Source organism: Cavia porcellus, unplaced genomic scaffold, assembly GCF_034190915.1.
Source record: "Cavia porcellus strain 051 isolate PalLab524CR breed Dunkin Hartley unplaced genomic scaffold, mCavPor4.1 scaffold_29, whole genome shotgun sequence".
Lineage (NCBI taxonomy): Eukaryota > Metazoa > Chordata > Mammalia > Rodentia > Caviidae > Cavia > Cavia porcellus.
In genome coordinates this window covers 3,550,755-3,565,321 of record NW_026947512.1, presented here as the reverse complement: position 1 = coordinate 3,565,321, position 14,567 = coordinate 3,550,755, and the positions used below count along the sequence as shown (strand labels likewise).

Below are 14,567 nucleotides of genomic sequence, written 5' to 3'. Positions count from 1 at the left end.
ATTGGAAAAAATCTAAAGCTAGTGTTATAATCTTTTTTTTTTTTTTTTGTCTTTTTTTATCAGTACCGGGGATCGAACGCACAACCACACACTTGCAAGGCAGGTGTTTTAGTGTTATAATCTTTTATCAGAGCCCCAAAACAATCTCATGAAAAGAATACTGAATTTCTAGTTTTAACTTGAATAATATAACTTCCAGGCTTACTGTCCAAATTAAAAAAAAAAAACAAAGGAACTGTTGGAGTATGCTCTTATGTAGTGGAATTAGGCAATAAATTATAAGACAAATGTTGGGGAAAACTATCAATAATAATTTGATTATAAAGAATTTTCTTTTTAACAGTAACCATTGGGGCCAACAACTTATTAAAAATCATCTGAGTTCCCACAATCAAAATGTGTCCTCTGCATTAAAAGGATCATTTGTCTTATTTATTTATTTTGGTATCAGGGATCAAACTCAGGACCTTGTGCTTGCCAGGCAGGCCCTTACATGCTGAGCTAAATCCCCAGCCCTGTGTGTCATTTTTGAATGATAGGATGCAGTTTCCATCTAGTTGGTAGAATAATTATTTTTGAGTTAAAAGCAAAAGTTTCTTTACAGCATTGGGCTATTCTTTTTTTTTTTTTGTCCTTTTCATTTTTACCGGTACCAGGGATCGAACTCAAGACTGCCTGCTTGCAAGGCAGGCGCTTATGCCGCTGAGCTAAATCCCCAGCCCCTAGGCTATTCTTGTTTATCAGTGCATTTGTAATGCACGGCAGTTATGTTGGTCTGGAGAACCGGGCCAGGCACGTCACTTATCTTGATAGTTTTCAGTCTCTTCATCCCTCTCTCCCCTCCCTCTTCCTCCTCTTCCCAATCTCTTCCTCATCTCCAAGATGTCTGCCTTCTTGTTTCCCACCACGTCTCCCTTTGTTAATTAATTAATTAATATATATTTTTGGTTTCTCATACAAGAGAAATCATATGGAATTTATATCAGCAGCATGTATTTATTTTTCAGTCAGATTTTGCTGGTTATTTTAGATATACATAATGATCACATTCATCACAGAGAATTTGTATTTGTACTTGTATGTGATATAACTTGTATTTTCCCTATCTCCTACCCTCTTACCCTCCTCCCCTTCCCATTTACAAAAGCTCTGTTTCCACGTTTTTCTTTTTTGTCATTTTTAAAATTTTTCTCTTCTTTTCTCCCCCCCCTCTTGTTCCCCTCCCCATTTGAAAATCTTCTTCCTATTTCACAATACCTATTATACATTTTGGTCCTTATTTATACTTTTAGTTTCTCAAACCAGAAAAACAATGTAGTATTTACAAGTGTATCTGATTTATTTCACTTAAGAGTATGATCTCAAAGTGCATCCATTTTTCTAGAAATGTCTCAAGTATATCCTTCTTTATGACAGAGTAGTACTCCATTGTATAAACAAGCACATCTTTATTCATTCAGCAGTTCATGGACACTTGGGTTGCTTCTGAGATAAATATTTACAAGCCAGATATACAAACTGTGCAGCTATAAACATAGATATCCATATATCTCTGTGGTATGATACTTTTAATTCTTTTGGGAAGATATGCAAGAGGGGAATAGCTGAGTCAATTGAATCTCTAGTCCTAGTTTCTTGAAGAATCCCCGTGATTTCTACAGTGACTGAACCAGTCTACACTTCCACAGACAGTGGAGAAGGATTCCTTTTCCCCCATAGCCCTGCCAGCATTTGTTATTGGTTGATTTCTTGATGATAACTATTCTTTCTGGGGTGAAATGGAATCTCAGTGTTGTTTGAATTTGCTTCTCTTGAATAACCAGTGATGTTGAACATTTTTTCTTTTTTCTTTTTTTTTTTTTTTTTTGTCTTTTTTGAGACGGAGTCTCACTATGCAGTTCAGGCTGGCCTTGAGTTCACTTTGTAGCCCAGGCTGGTTTTGAACTCGCAACAATCCTCCCACCTCAGCCTCCTGAGTGCTGGGATTACAGGCGTGAGCCACCACGCCCAGCTTCATATTTTTTTTTAGCAGCACAATTCTTACTACCAAAGCTCTGGAAACAGCCTAGATACCCATCAACAGATGACTAGATAAAGAAAATGTGGCATACACACACACACACACACACACACACACACACACACACACACACACAAAATGGACTATTAGTCACAAAGAATTGAATCATGTCATTTGCAGCAAAATTCCTGAGAACATCATGCTAAGAATAGTAAACATTTTGAGAGCTGAAGTCTTATCATAATGGGAAGATTTGGGGAGGTGTGAGGATGGATTTCACTATTTGTTTTTGTAAATACTGCCTTTTAAAAATTTGTATATTGCAATAAAGTTGTTTTAAGCTATGAGTGTTCTCTTTTCTTTTTAACATTAATGTGACACTATAAAGCTGACTCGAAGTCAGTGCAGGAGGCTGAGCATGAAAGGACTTTAACTCAAGCAAGAGAAATCCTGTCCTTACCTGAGCCTGGCCGCAGAAGATAGCTTATCTTGTTATGGTTGGACTTGGACCAGGAACCCAGTCAGGATCTATAAGCCCAACACAGAGTAGTAAGTGTAGTTACTGTAACTTGGAAAAGGGATATTATAATTCTCCTCTAGTATCATGTTAATTTTTAGCTAATTTTAAATTTCCATTTAATAGTCTAAAATCCTAGGAAATGTGAGAAATGCGAAGAGAGCTCTCTCTTTTCATAGAACAGGAAGCAGGCTGGACAAGGGGCCAAAAACAGCAGGCTCTCGCCCTGGCTTGGATTCCTCCCTTACCTAATCTCTTCAAGCGTTCCTTTCTTCAGCCTTCCATTGGAAAAACCATCCATCCTCTGCTCAGTGCAATTTTGAAAGAAACAAGAATATGTAATTATAGGCTAACATTGTTTTATTATTATTAATGATTGTTATGTATAAGTTATTGTAGTTAGGGATTGTGTGGAGAACAATTAAAGCCAGAACATGGAATTTATAATATTGTTTTATGATGGTCACACAGAGTTAACATAAGAAACTGCAGGAAATCTGTCTACAACACTAAAGACATAGACTATTCAACCAGGGGTCTGAATCCCACAGCAATGTCCCACATGAGTCCAGATGAAAACCCAGAGCCCATGACAAGGCCTCCCACAAGTCCAACTGGAGGTCCAGAGCCCACAAGAAAGACTCACACCAGTCTCTTACAGATCTGTGCCAGGAAGGCCCAAAGTCAGAGGTGGAAGCTAGGAAGTCTATGCCAGTGGGGTGAGGGAGCTGTGCTGGTAGGTTGAGGGTTCTACGCTGGAGCCAAGAATCACACTCACAACAAAGACCAGGGCTGTCCTGAAAAGCACCACAGCCACCCTCAGTGACACGGAGGCCCCAGGCTCCTCCAATGACTAGCACAGTTGAGTACATGCCAGGAAGCCAGCCTGAGGAGTTCATCCTGGAGACCAAGTGGCACACATCTTCCCCTCTAGAGCCAGGAAGCAATGCTCGATGAGAGGACCAGAGTTTCTCCAGGAGAATCTCATGGCTCAAACAGCAACACATAGAAGAACCCGCAATGCCTCAATGCCTCAATGCCTCTCTTCTCCTTCTCTACATCTCTATTTATGCTGGCAACCTTCCTTAAGTGAAACATCTACGTTTAGCACCATGCTGATGTAATCCAGCTAGCATTAAGTTGACCACCAGTTTCCAATCCATAACAGTTATGTTTCTAAAGATAAAGCATATAATACAGTAGTGCTGAGGTTTGGGAAGAATGCAGGGAAATGAGGTCAGAAAGACTAAAAAATGGAAAAATAAACATTGGTAACTATAAAAGGCTTTTAAAAAAGGACAAGTTACAATCTTTTTCTCCCTAGGACTAGGAATTGATCTCAGGGCCTTTGTACAGATCTACATCCACAGCCCTTTTCATTTTGAAATAATTTCTAAGTCCCTAACTTGCCCCACTGGTTTCAGATTGGCCATCCTCTTGCTCCCAGAGTGCTGCATTTGCAGACCTATGCCACTATGCCCAGTTCTCCTAGACCACTGCAATGGGACCGTCTTGTCCCTAGCCTGGGAGAAATAACCAACAATGACTGCAGGCTTGGAAGGAAGCCAGAGCAAGTCACCAAGAAGGCAGCCTGGGGAGTTGCAGGGGCTCTGCTGTTGGTGATTTTGTGACAAACTGGCTCGGCCCGGCCGCTAGTCGGCCAGAATGCTCGTGGCCTTGTCCACAAAGAGGTGCCCGTCCTGGAGGAGGCTTCCCACCTCCTGTTCAGGCCTGTCCTGTCCCACGATCATGTGGCCTAATAAGTCCCAACAAAGGTCAGTGGACCTCAAGAGTCCCCCAAGGCCAAGGCGAAGACAGCTTTTCTTGCTCTGCGCGGTACTGGGACAGCAGCTGCCTTGTCTCAGGGAGCGGGTCTGTGTTTCGGCCCGCGGGGCCTGGGCTGCAGGCCTTTCTGAAGATTGTGCAGCCATTCTCACTGGCTGCCTCTTGGCGAGTTGCAATCTTGAAAAGTCAACCCAAACTTTCAAATTCTTTTTCTTTTCTTTATTTAAGAGGAAAAAAAAAAAAAGACAGAAAAGAAAAACAAAAAGCAAAAGAGACAACAAACCCAAAACAATAAATTTTTCTAATCCTGATAGATTTTTGTTTTAATCTTGCCTTGTAAACTGCTCTCTTCTCGAAACAGCAAGTTGGTTTTTTTTGAACTGCTTGCCCCATGCTCCTTGGTTTTCTGGTGGGCTGGTACCTCTATTCATCTATCTGGGTGTGAGATAATGAGCATTCTTCCTGGAAATTATTTACGTAAATCCTGATGGGGAGAACTCTTTTCTCTGGAGTGTTGTTTGCTTAAAAAACAAAACAAAAACTATGTTACCTGTACAGTAAACTACATCCTCTCTTCCTGCCTATCTCGCTGTATGGGGGCACTGATGATTGGCCACTAACAGCCTCTTTTGAGGACTCTGAAACTAATTTTCCCTGTATTTTCATATTTTTCTTCTAAACACATATATCTGTTTAGTAAATAAGGGAATTTTCAAGCAGTTAACATTTATTTAGAAGGTTCTGGAATGTTTTGAAAAACAGAACTTGCAGTAAAAGAAAATCTCATATATTTATGAGATATTTAAATATTTAATATTTAAAAATATTAACGACTCTGACATCTTCCTGGTACCTAAGTACTTTGTTAATATGATCAAACATCTAGTGTTTAGCTTTCCCAAATTGTCTTCAAAATTATGTTAACAAAATCTTTGAATCAGATTCCGAAGAATGGAGCAGTTACGATCAAGCACACTGGCTGTGTACCCCTCTCTTCACATTAGGTGCTTCCTGCTTTAGCAATATAGGCAAAGTCTCTTTACAGCTTTACAAATGTCAGATGAGATTCTGGTAATTAAATTATGTAGCAAATAAGCAACAGTAATAGTTTGAAATTTACTCAGGACACAACAAGGAAAGTGAAAAGGAAACGCATTCACATTGATCTTGCAGCCTTTGTGATTGCTTTATCTTTTTACTTTTCTGGTAGAAGACAAAAAGAGACCCACCCTTTAATTTGTCAGTATTCATAAAATCCTGAAAATATAAGATAAGGAAAATGCATTAATATTTATTACACATACATTAAAGTATCTGTAGCTTTATTTACTGTTCACACTGTTATCTTTGTTCTCAAGTACAAGGAAGAACTGAGAATATCATTTCCTTCAGGAGTGAATATATTGACTTTGTTTCAACTCAAGTATGAAACGATTAAAACATTATTGCTCTCACAACTTTCTTCTCCCAAAAAGAAAGTGCTGGGGTAAAGGGTTAGAGATGTTTAGCCATGTACAATATCCATCCATCTCATCGAATAAATGAACAATATATCTGACAGCCCTTCGTGATGATGTACTCCAAAAGGTTCTGCCAAAGTGCCCTGGAGTCCGCAGGCTTCCCCCAGTGTAACTACGAGGTTACCCCTAAGGCTCTCCTAATTAGGAATTGTGGGACTAACACTGACCCCTATCACAGTCACCTAACATTTACTTATTTTATTGTTTCAGATCCCCACTCTCCTTGTCTTAACAAGATTACTGGATCTAAAACCGTGTAGTATCCTTACTTTTCTGAAAAGTTAAAACAATCTGTCTCGTGTATGCATTTCGTGCATCCACTTTGCTAGAGGACTCAAAGATCTAAGAACCACTGCATTCTGCTGGTCCATTTTACAGCACCGCTTCGCCCGGTCCTGGCTCACTCTTGTCTGGGTCCGTGCCCAGGTTCTGATCTAGGACTGAAACTCATGATCTTCTGGCTCTGGTTCTGCGAACTGAGTCATTCTGGCGCTGAGAATATTCCGTGACTCAGCAGGCCTGAAAAGGGGGATGTCAAATCCAGATCATTTCGTCTTTTAAAGGCAAGACAGAGATCACAAACAACACAGTGGAAACATCGCAGTGGGTCTGCGTCCCCAGGGGAAAAATGTCATCCCATTCCCAGCCTTTTCACTTCCTTCCTCACCCGGGCTAAACCCCTGGTTACACTTTAATTTAGCGGCAGGAAATCGCTTCACAAGATTCATTTCGATGCAGCGACCAGGCCCTCTCTTCCCCAGGGACCGAGCCAGCCCGACCCCCGGGCCTCCCCCGGAGAGGCTAGGCCGGGGCGCGCGGGGCTGGGCGCTCCAGGGTGGGGTGGGGTCGGGGCTCGCGGGCTGCGCCAGCGCCCAGTCCCGGTCCTCGCCCCGGGCGGTGTCCGGCTGGGCCGCGCGCTGACACCTGGCTGGGCGGGGCCTCTCCGCGCAGGGCCCAAATTGGCCAGCGGCCCAAAAGCCAACCCCGAGCGACCTCGCCGACCGCGGCGCCCCATTAAGCGCCCTTCCTACCCCTTCCCAATCCGTAGTCTCCCGGGGCCGCGGAGCCCGAGGGGCACCCAGGAGCCCCAGCCCTGCCCGGATGGCGGGCGCCGACCGCCTCGCCTCGCCTCGCCTCGCCTCGCCTCCCGGCATGCACCGCCCGCGTCCCTCCCCCTCCCCTGCGCTCCCTCCTGTCCCCTCCCCCTGCCCCCACCCGCTGGGGGCCGAGCGCGAGACGCCGCCGGGGGGGGGGAGCCGCTCGGGGCCGCGGGAGCAGCCGAGAGGGGCCGGGGCTGGCTTCTCCCCGCCCCCAGACCCCACCCCCTGCTCCTTCCTCCCGGGTGCGCGCTCGGGGCCGCGCTCGGAAGTCGGGGGTCGGCGCGCGGTGCGGGCTGCGTCCGGGTGGGTGAGCGAGGCGCGGAGGCGGCGCGCGGGGCACCGGTCGGAGAGCAGCGCCGTCTTCGCTAGGGGCGCCCACCGGCCGGCCCGTCTCTCCGGCGCCACCGCCGCCCGTGTGCGCGCGAGTCCGGCCCGGCGCCCCGGGCGCAGCCGGCGGAGCGGAGACCCCAGGCCGGGGGTACGCGCGGCGCCCTTGCCTTCGTGGTGGCCCGGCGCGCGCGCGGCGGGATGAGGGGCAGCGAGCGGGCCGAGCCGGCCCTGCGGCCCCGGGGGCGGCTCTGGCCGGTGCTGGTCGCGCTGGCGGTCGCCGCGGCGGGGTGCGCCCGGGCGGCCATGGACGAGTGCACGGATGAGGACGGGCGGCCGCAGCGCTGCATGCCAGAGTTCGTCAACGCCGCCTTCAACGTGACCGTGGAGGCCACCAACACGTGTGGGACTCCGCCCGAGGAGTACTGTGTGCAGACCGGGGTGACCGGGGTGACCAAGTCCTGTCACCTGTGCGACGCCGGGCAGCCCCACCTGCAGCACGGGGCAGCCTTCCTGACCGACTACAACAACCAGGCCGACACCACCTGGTGGCAAAGCCAGACCATGCTGTCTGGGGTGCAGTACCCCAGCTCCATCAACCTCACGCTGCACCTGGGTAAGCGGTGACAGCCCCGTCCTCACTCCTGCTCGCCCACAGCCCAGCTCCCAGGCTGTCTCCACCCGTGTTCCAGCTTGAGCGGCTTAGACAGCCGCGTGGGAGCTCTCTGCTTCCCGGCGTGGGCCGCGCAGAAATTCATTTCTGCAACTTCTAAAGTTGATTGAGCTCTTGACATCTGGTGAGGGCCAAAACGCTCCACGCCACATTGATCTCTGCTTTCCAGTGCTTTCTAACCTACCAGTCTTCTTGCTTGTAGAGAGCTTGCACCATTTCTGCTGTTAGGATGTTGGTCCATTTTATTGAAGCGTTAATCAGAAACACCCATCCTTGCTTTTCTCATTCCTTTCAGGGCCGCCCCAGCGTTGTAGGAGCATAAAGACAGGAAGGTCCACTTTAAACACTTTTGCTTTGAAAATGTTTAGATGTCTCTGGTCTCCCTGATTCAGAGTGATTGCTGTTTTCTCTGCTGAGTTAAGGGAATTCTAGGGACGCAGTTGCCTTTGCTGTATATATTACCTTGGTGTAAGTGAGCTAGAGATTCACGTTTAAAGATACTGTTGTTTAGAACTGTTCTCCTTTAAATGAGAGCTATAAAGTTGTTCCACCACTAACCCTAGTACAGAAGAAACAAGAGGAAGTGCCTGTATTCACTGTAATTGCTGGACAGAGTATTGTCCCTATGTAAAAAAGTTCTTGCTGTTTTTCTTTTTGATTTAATTCAAAGCAAGTATAGAAACGTGTGATAGTGACCTTTTAAAAGTCGGTGAAGTGATGCACAGAAAACTGAGCGGTAGGCTGTAGATGAGAAAGGACATACTTTTCTGAAAGAATTAAAGATGGGGTTTTATCTAGCCAAGGTTTTCTTCATTACAGAGGCATGTAACAGACAGAAAATGTCATTGTTCTTTCACAGAGTAGCATACGTGTGAGAAACTGAGATTTGATTGGGAGGACTTCAATCCCTATTTGCATTGGGAGGCTTGATTTTACCAGTAGCTGGCACTAATGAACTTCCAGAGAGAACAGACTGCCCCGAGCCATTCTTCTGTCAAAGCAGGGTAATTCTGTAGAGCTAATAACATTATTTAGGATTGTTTGAAAGGGACATTTTATAGGCAAATGGTTCTTTTGATCATAATTTGTATTTTTTTCCCACTGCTCCCTCACACACTAAACTTTATGTAAGTATCAAGATTCCAGAGAATGTGATTTACAAAAAAGTACTATGCAAAGTGTAATTAAATTACTGTATGTGGAATAAATGTTGGCAGTATTTAGCACCTTTTGTAGTAAATACCATTTTATTTGTTACATGAAACTTGAAAATAAGTTTATAAAGTAAAACTCTCAGGCACTTTCTTTTCAGTGATTGAAGATACAGACTGTATTGCCAGTTTTTTAAAAGATAATTGGAAAATGTTAGAAGTAGTAGTATCTTGGGACAGATGCTTTTCTAAAGAGATTGCCATAGACCCCAAGATTTTGTGAGAATGGTCCTTAACCATTTTCTTGTGTTACATTTTAAAAATTGGCAGAAATTCTTTTCATAGCTTATATCCAATTTTTGCTAAAATTTTTACTTTAGTTTCTGTTGAGTTCTGAATACTCTGGAAGTGTTATTTTATCCATTTCCAAACTTTAAAAAAATTAAAAGAAAAGGCATTGCTTTGATGCACCAGAGTGCCTGAAATCTTGGATTTCCTGGTTTTCTGTTGGTGGTGGGAAGCAGCTAAGGTTTTTTTGTAGGTGACTGCAGAGGTAGGTAGATTACTCAACGTTTTGTTCTCCCCAGGACAGTGTGGCAGAGACATGGAGTTGCTGCTGTTGGGGAGCAGGTACGGTAATGGAGGGCCATGCTCATAGCAGTCACGGAGGGCCATGCTCATAGCAGTCAAAAGAGATCTTGAGATTTACCTAGTTAGCACTCCCAACATGACTTTTTTACTCCAAAAATATTATATACTAGGACTAGTTTTTGTTGAAAATTCTTGTTTTTGGTAATATCTTTGCTAAATGACATTCATAAAACGAGTTTAACTTAAGTTGTGATGTCTTCAGGTGCACTATAATCTCACAGGACCACTGTTGTAAATGTGATCTTTCATGACAGAGACACCATTATGCTGCACTGAGATGTATTATTTTTTATTCCTTCTCTGGTTATTATTATTTTTGCCTTCTTTTACCTTGTACTTTGCCTATTTTATTCAACACTGTATCCCTAGTTAGGTCCCTGACATAAAAAAGCACTCAGTAAATATTTGTAGAGTGACAAAAGTGTCACTAGAATGGTTAAATCCAACCACTGATGTAAAGTTTTAATAAAGATTAGTGCTTCAAAAAATAATCAGAACAAAACTGTTTAAAACTCTTAAGAAAAAAGACAGTTTTGACTGGTTCCTGCTATATTTGTTTTTGGATTGGAAATGATGTCCAGGGGGAAATTAAGTGCCATGGAAGAGGGAGGAAGATTTATGTGTAGTAAGGTTGATTTCCCTCCCCATTTCATTTCAGTGATGAGCATAATTTATGTATGTATGAATGTTAGGATCAATAATTAATGGCAAGTAGGCAAGGCTTTTATTTATCATGTGTGTTTTGATATTCATGGTTTTCACTTCCTGACTCCATTTATTCCACAGGTTCTAGCTAACAAATTATTTCCCATGAATTCAAGGACCATGACTGTTTTGTGCATCCATTAAATCTCCCATCCAGTTCAAATTTCACATACCCTTAAACAAGTGATGCATATTGTGCTTTGGCCTTGGAAAGCATGTGAAACTAACGTGAGCAATGTGATTCAGTCTAGCTGCCCCTTTTGTAGGCTTCCTTTCAGTATTGAGCTTTAAACACAGTAAACTTTAAAATAAGCCACGTCAGATCATACTTAAGTAGTTGCAAGAAACATATGTTTGGGCACTGATCATAAGTCCCTTTTTTATTGTAAAAAAGAAACATGACATGATATAGTTAAACAGTACAATGACAAGCGTGTCTTTTTTTTGCTAAGTTCCATGCTCTAAAGACAACAGTTCACAATTTCTTGTGTAAACCCTCCAAAATTTTCACACACCAAGTTACGTGATCATTGTAACTAGTGCCTTTTTAGTGGGAATGAGGTAGGGGTGGGTGGGTGGTGGTAGTGGTGGTTGGGGCTGAGGCATGCTTCAAACATACGTCCTGTACAAATTAGATCATTGTACCAGTATCATATCTTCCTGTACAAAATCCAGGAAAATCAGCATTAATCCTAAAAGCTGCTGTTTTATTTAAGATCCACATACCGTAATCCCTGGTGCGCGGGGTGCAGATATAAAGAGCTGAAGTTATTGTGGGAACTGGAACTGCATTTTCTCTCCTGTAGAAAGAAAGCTCACCAGACACTCTTCTCTAAAAAGAAGTCTTTCTTATGTTGCTTTTAGCTTTTGGATCTTGTGTAACTTTTGTATTACTCAGTTAACTTTTTAAAAAAGTTTTGCTTTTAAGCTGTATGCTAACAAGTTACAGTAAGTTTTATCACTGTCCAGGGATAGTTGAGTTGGTAGCAAGATTGTAGCTGAGGTTTGGCCTTTTATTAAACAATCCCTTTAATTAATTTGATAATCATTGTGAGTAGAAATTTGGCAGACAGAATCTTGAATCTTGGAGGAAGGTATCTTTCCCTCTTCCTAAAGCAACTAGGTTAAGAAAACAGTGCTTACACAGCTGATTCAAAGTTTATAGAACTCCCCAAATTAACATGAAGTGCAAATTAGTTTCCCAGATCCTCATAAATTGTGGTAATCTACAGTGGATTTAGTGAAGCTCTTTGCTGACTACTGTTTTCGTGTGTATAAATAAGAATAATTGCTATATAAGTCACTGCATTCTGTTTGATCTTCTAATGAGTTTGTATGAGACAAGCAGCACCCCCATTCCCTGCGAAGTAGGCTCTTACTTTGTCAGCAATAGCTCACTCTGGTGACTTCACTGTGGTATTTGTGTACCCCGAGGGGACACTATTTTAGTTTGTCTCACAAAGGCCTGATTTTCAGTTTGCAGGTTTCAACTTGAGAAGTTACGGAGCTGTTCTTTAATGGCCAGTATTTTGTTGAACAGTTTTATAAAAGTTGCTGTTGGCTGTTTTCTTCTTCTGTAGTTCTTTTGCTTTTTCTGTGAATTCCTTTTCCATTTTTCTAAGGCACTTAGGAAAAAAAAAAAGTCCTTACAAATGGGGGGAGAAATTGGAGCTATGAGGCATCCCTTCACCCCGTCAGTTTGTCATTGGTCACATTTGTGGGAGGAATAAAATTTGACTATTTTATTCTAAATTGTTTTAGGAAGTGAGGTGTGTGTTTTGCTGTGTACCTTTTCTCCTGTGCACACATTCTCATGTTACTACGAAATATTCCAAAAGCATTTTAAAAATACCTTAGAAATACATACCCCTGGGGGCTGGGGATTTAGTTCAGTGGCACAAGCGCCTGCCTTGCAAGCCGGCAGTCGTGAGTTCGATCCTTGGTACCGATAAAAACGAAAAAGACAAAAAAAAGAAATATATACCCCTGTGCCTGATGAAAAGGTATAGAGGGTCACGTGTCCTGTCTTCAGGAGCGTGTACTCTTACTGTTGTAATACAGTTGTAAAGGCCAAGGGGTCTTTTTATAAAGCCTCTAGTTGATTGCTCATTAGATTTTTATAACTCAGTGAAGGCAGAGTAAAAGATATTGGAGGAGTTAGACTATACTTTGTGGTCAAGGACACTAACCCTGAAGTTATAGTTTCTCTGATAAAGTCTCAGAAGCTTGAGTTATTTCAGGGGAACTTTAAAATAAAAGTTCAAATATACATTGATTTAGAGGCTCCTTTGGTTGTCTTCCTTGATGTTCTTCAGTATGTTTCTATCTATTTTTTTTGGTACTAGAAGTCGAACCCAGGACCTTGCGTCTACTGGGTCCTGAGTTCCTATCTACTTCTTTGTTGATTTCCCCTCTCTTTTCATCTCATTCACTGTCCTCAAGTGAACACGTTTTAATCCCAAGGCTTCTTTTGCTCTTTGCAGGATTATAGATTCAGAATTTTCATCTGTAGGTCAGCTCTTTCTCTAAATCTAAAGACTTGTTGGATATAGTTAATTTGGTATGCTCAGAGGTCATGTCCAAAACTAAATTCAGTCCTTATTGTGTCACCCAACTCACAGCTGTTGTTTCTCTGTCTCAGTGATCATCACTGTGGCTCTCAACCAGTTTTTCCAAGTCTTCTCTAAAACACAGTTATGCTTGACAGGCTCTCATCGGTAAGGATGACTTTGGTGAGCAGGGAGGACCCACCGCTGTGGGGTAGATCATGTCTGGCCAGCTCTGACTCTGCCTGGCTCTCCCACCCGTTCTTCCCTATAGACTGCCCCGAAAGATATCAACGTATGAGTTAAGTTTTTAAACTAAAACCTCTGTATTCAGGTTTAGTTGCACTGTGGTACTTTGTGATAAATGAGTGAGTTTTGGGTTGCAGTTTGGGTGCTGGTTTCTAAAAGGTTTGCCATCACTGTCAAGCTGTAGAGTCACAAGTGCTTTTTATCTTTTTTGTCCTCCTTGCCTGTGCCCACTGATTGTCACCTGTATTACCACAGCAGCGCCCTAACAAACTGATGGTCTTTTTGCTTCCAGTTTTGCTGCTTCCACAGATGCATCTCAATGTGTGATGAGGTTATGTCCCAGTAAACCCATCATAAATTGTGAATTACTAAGTTGAAAGTCCATTTAATATACCCAACCTGCTGAGCATTTTAGTTTAGCCAACTAGTACACTGTGGGGTATTGATTATTAACTGCCATGTTGAGTAGCTGACAGGGAGCTGTGATTGTTGGCTGCTAACCAGCATTATTCCAGAAGAATATTATGCTGAAAAACTCAGTCTGGTTTTTACTGCATGTATATCACTTTCATATCACTATGAAGTCCAAAGTATCTAAGTCAAACCCTCCAAATTTGGGGGCCATCTTTATTTGAGCAGCCATTTCAGACTGACTGATGAATCTGAAGTGTGTATCTGATCAATGTTTTAGCTAAAAGTTCAGTGGTTCCTCAGGTCTTTAGGATAAAGCCCAAACTCTCTGGTATGGTAGACAAGGTCCTGTAAGCTATTTGTTAGCTTGTAGGTTGACCAGCTATCATTTCATGATCACAAAGGGCTGTGTTGGGATCACTTTTTTCTCAGAGTCAAATCTTAAGGAATCCTTTACCAGCTCCCTGCCCTTTTAGCCCTGCTGTCTGGCCCAAATTAGGTGTCCCAGTCACATCACCCTGTAGGTTTATCTGTCTTAGCCTTGTCGCATGATATGTTTCTTGTTTATTTATACTTTTCTAGACTAAGGATTCTTTTTTGTTTTCTGTTTTGTTTAGAGATGGGGTTTTGCCATGTGCTTGAGCTGGTCTCTTAATTCTTAAACTCAAGCCATTTTCCTGCCTCGGCCTCCAAAGTAGCTGGGACTATAGGTACATACCACCAGCTAGCCACAAAGTCAGAGTTAGCAGATCAGTCATTTTCAGTTCAGTAGAACTAACACTTGTTATTTGCTTACTGTGCCTCACCATACAGATTCCTGGATGGATGATGATTCATAGGATGTTGTCTTAACCTCATGCTTAGAGGAGGTCTAGATGAGGACCTCTATGCTCTAGACCTGGGAGGTAGGCA

The 14,567-nt window shown here is 43.1% G+C and overlaps 1 protein-coding gene and 1 long non-coding RNA gene across 2 annotated transcripts in view; one reads left to right on the top strand and one right to left on the bottom strand.

The window, feature by feature from the left end:
- Positions 1 to 4,526: 4,526 nt before the first annotated feature.
- LOC106028712 (uncharacterized) lies at positions 4,527 to 7,028 on the bottom strand. Its single transcript, XR_001202337.3, has 4 exons — positions 6,874 to 7,028; positions 6,112 to 6,361; positions 5,552 to 5,579; positions 4,527 to 4,843 (listed from the first exon to the last, which is right to left on the bottom strand). It is a non-coding gene; the product is annotated as an uncharacterized LOC106028712 (long non-coding RNA).
- A 147-nt stretch (positions 7,029 to 7,175) lies between these two features.
- Lamc1 (laminin subunit gamma 1) overlaps positions 7,176 to 14,567 on the top strand; it is a 114,910-nt gene continuing 107,518 nt past the window's right edge. Inside the window, exon 1 of the mRNA XM_013157832.2 lies at positions 7,176 to 7,885. Within this exon, the coding sequence (XP_013013286.2) occupies positions 7,471 to 7,885 (415 nt within the window). The 5' untranslated portion in view covers positions 7,176 to 7,470. The remainder of the gene's footprint in view (positions 7,886 to 14,567) is intronic.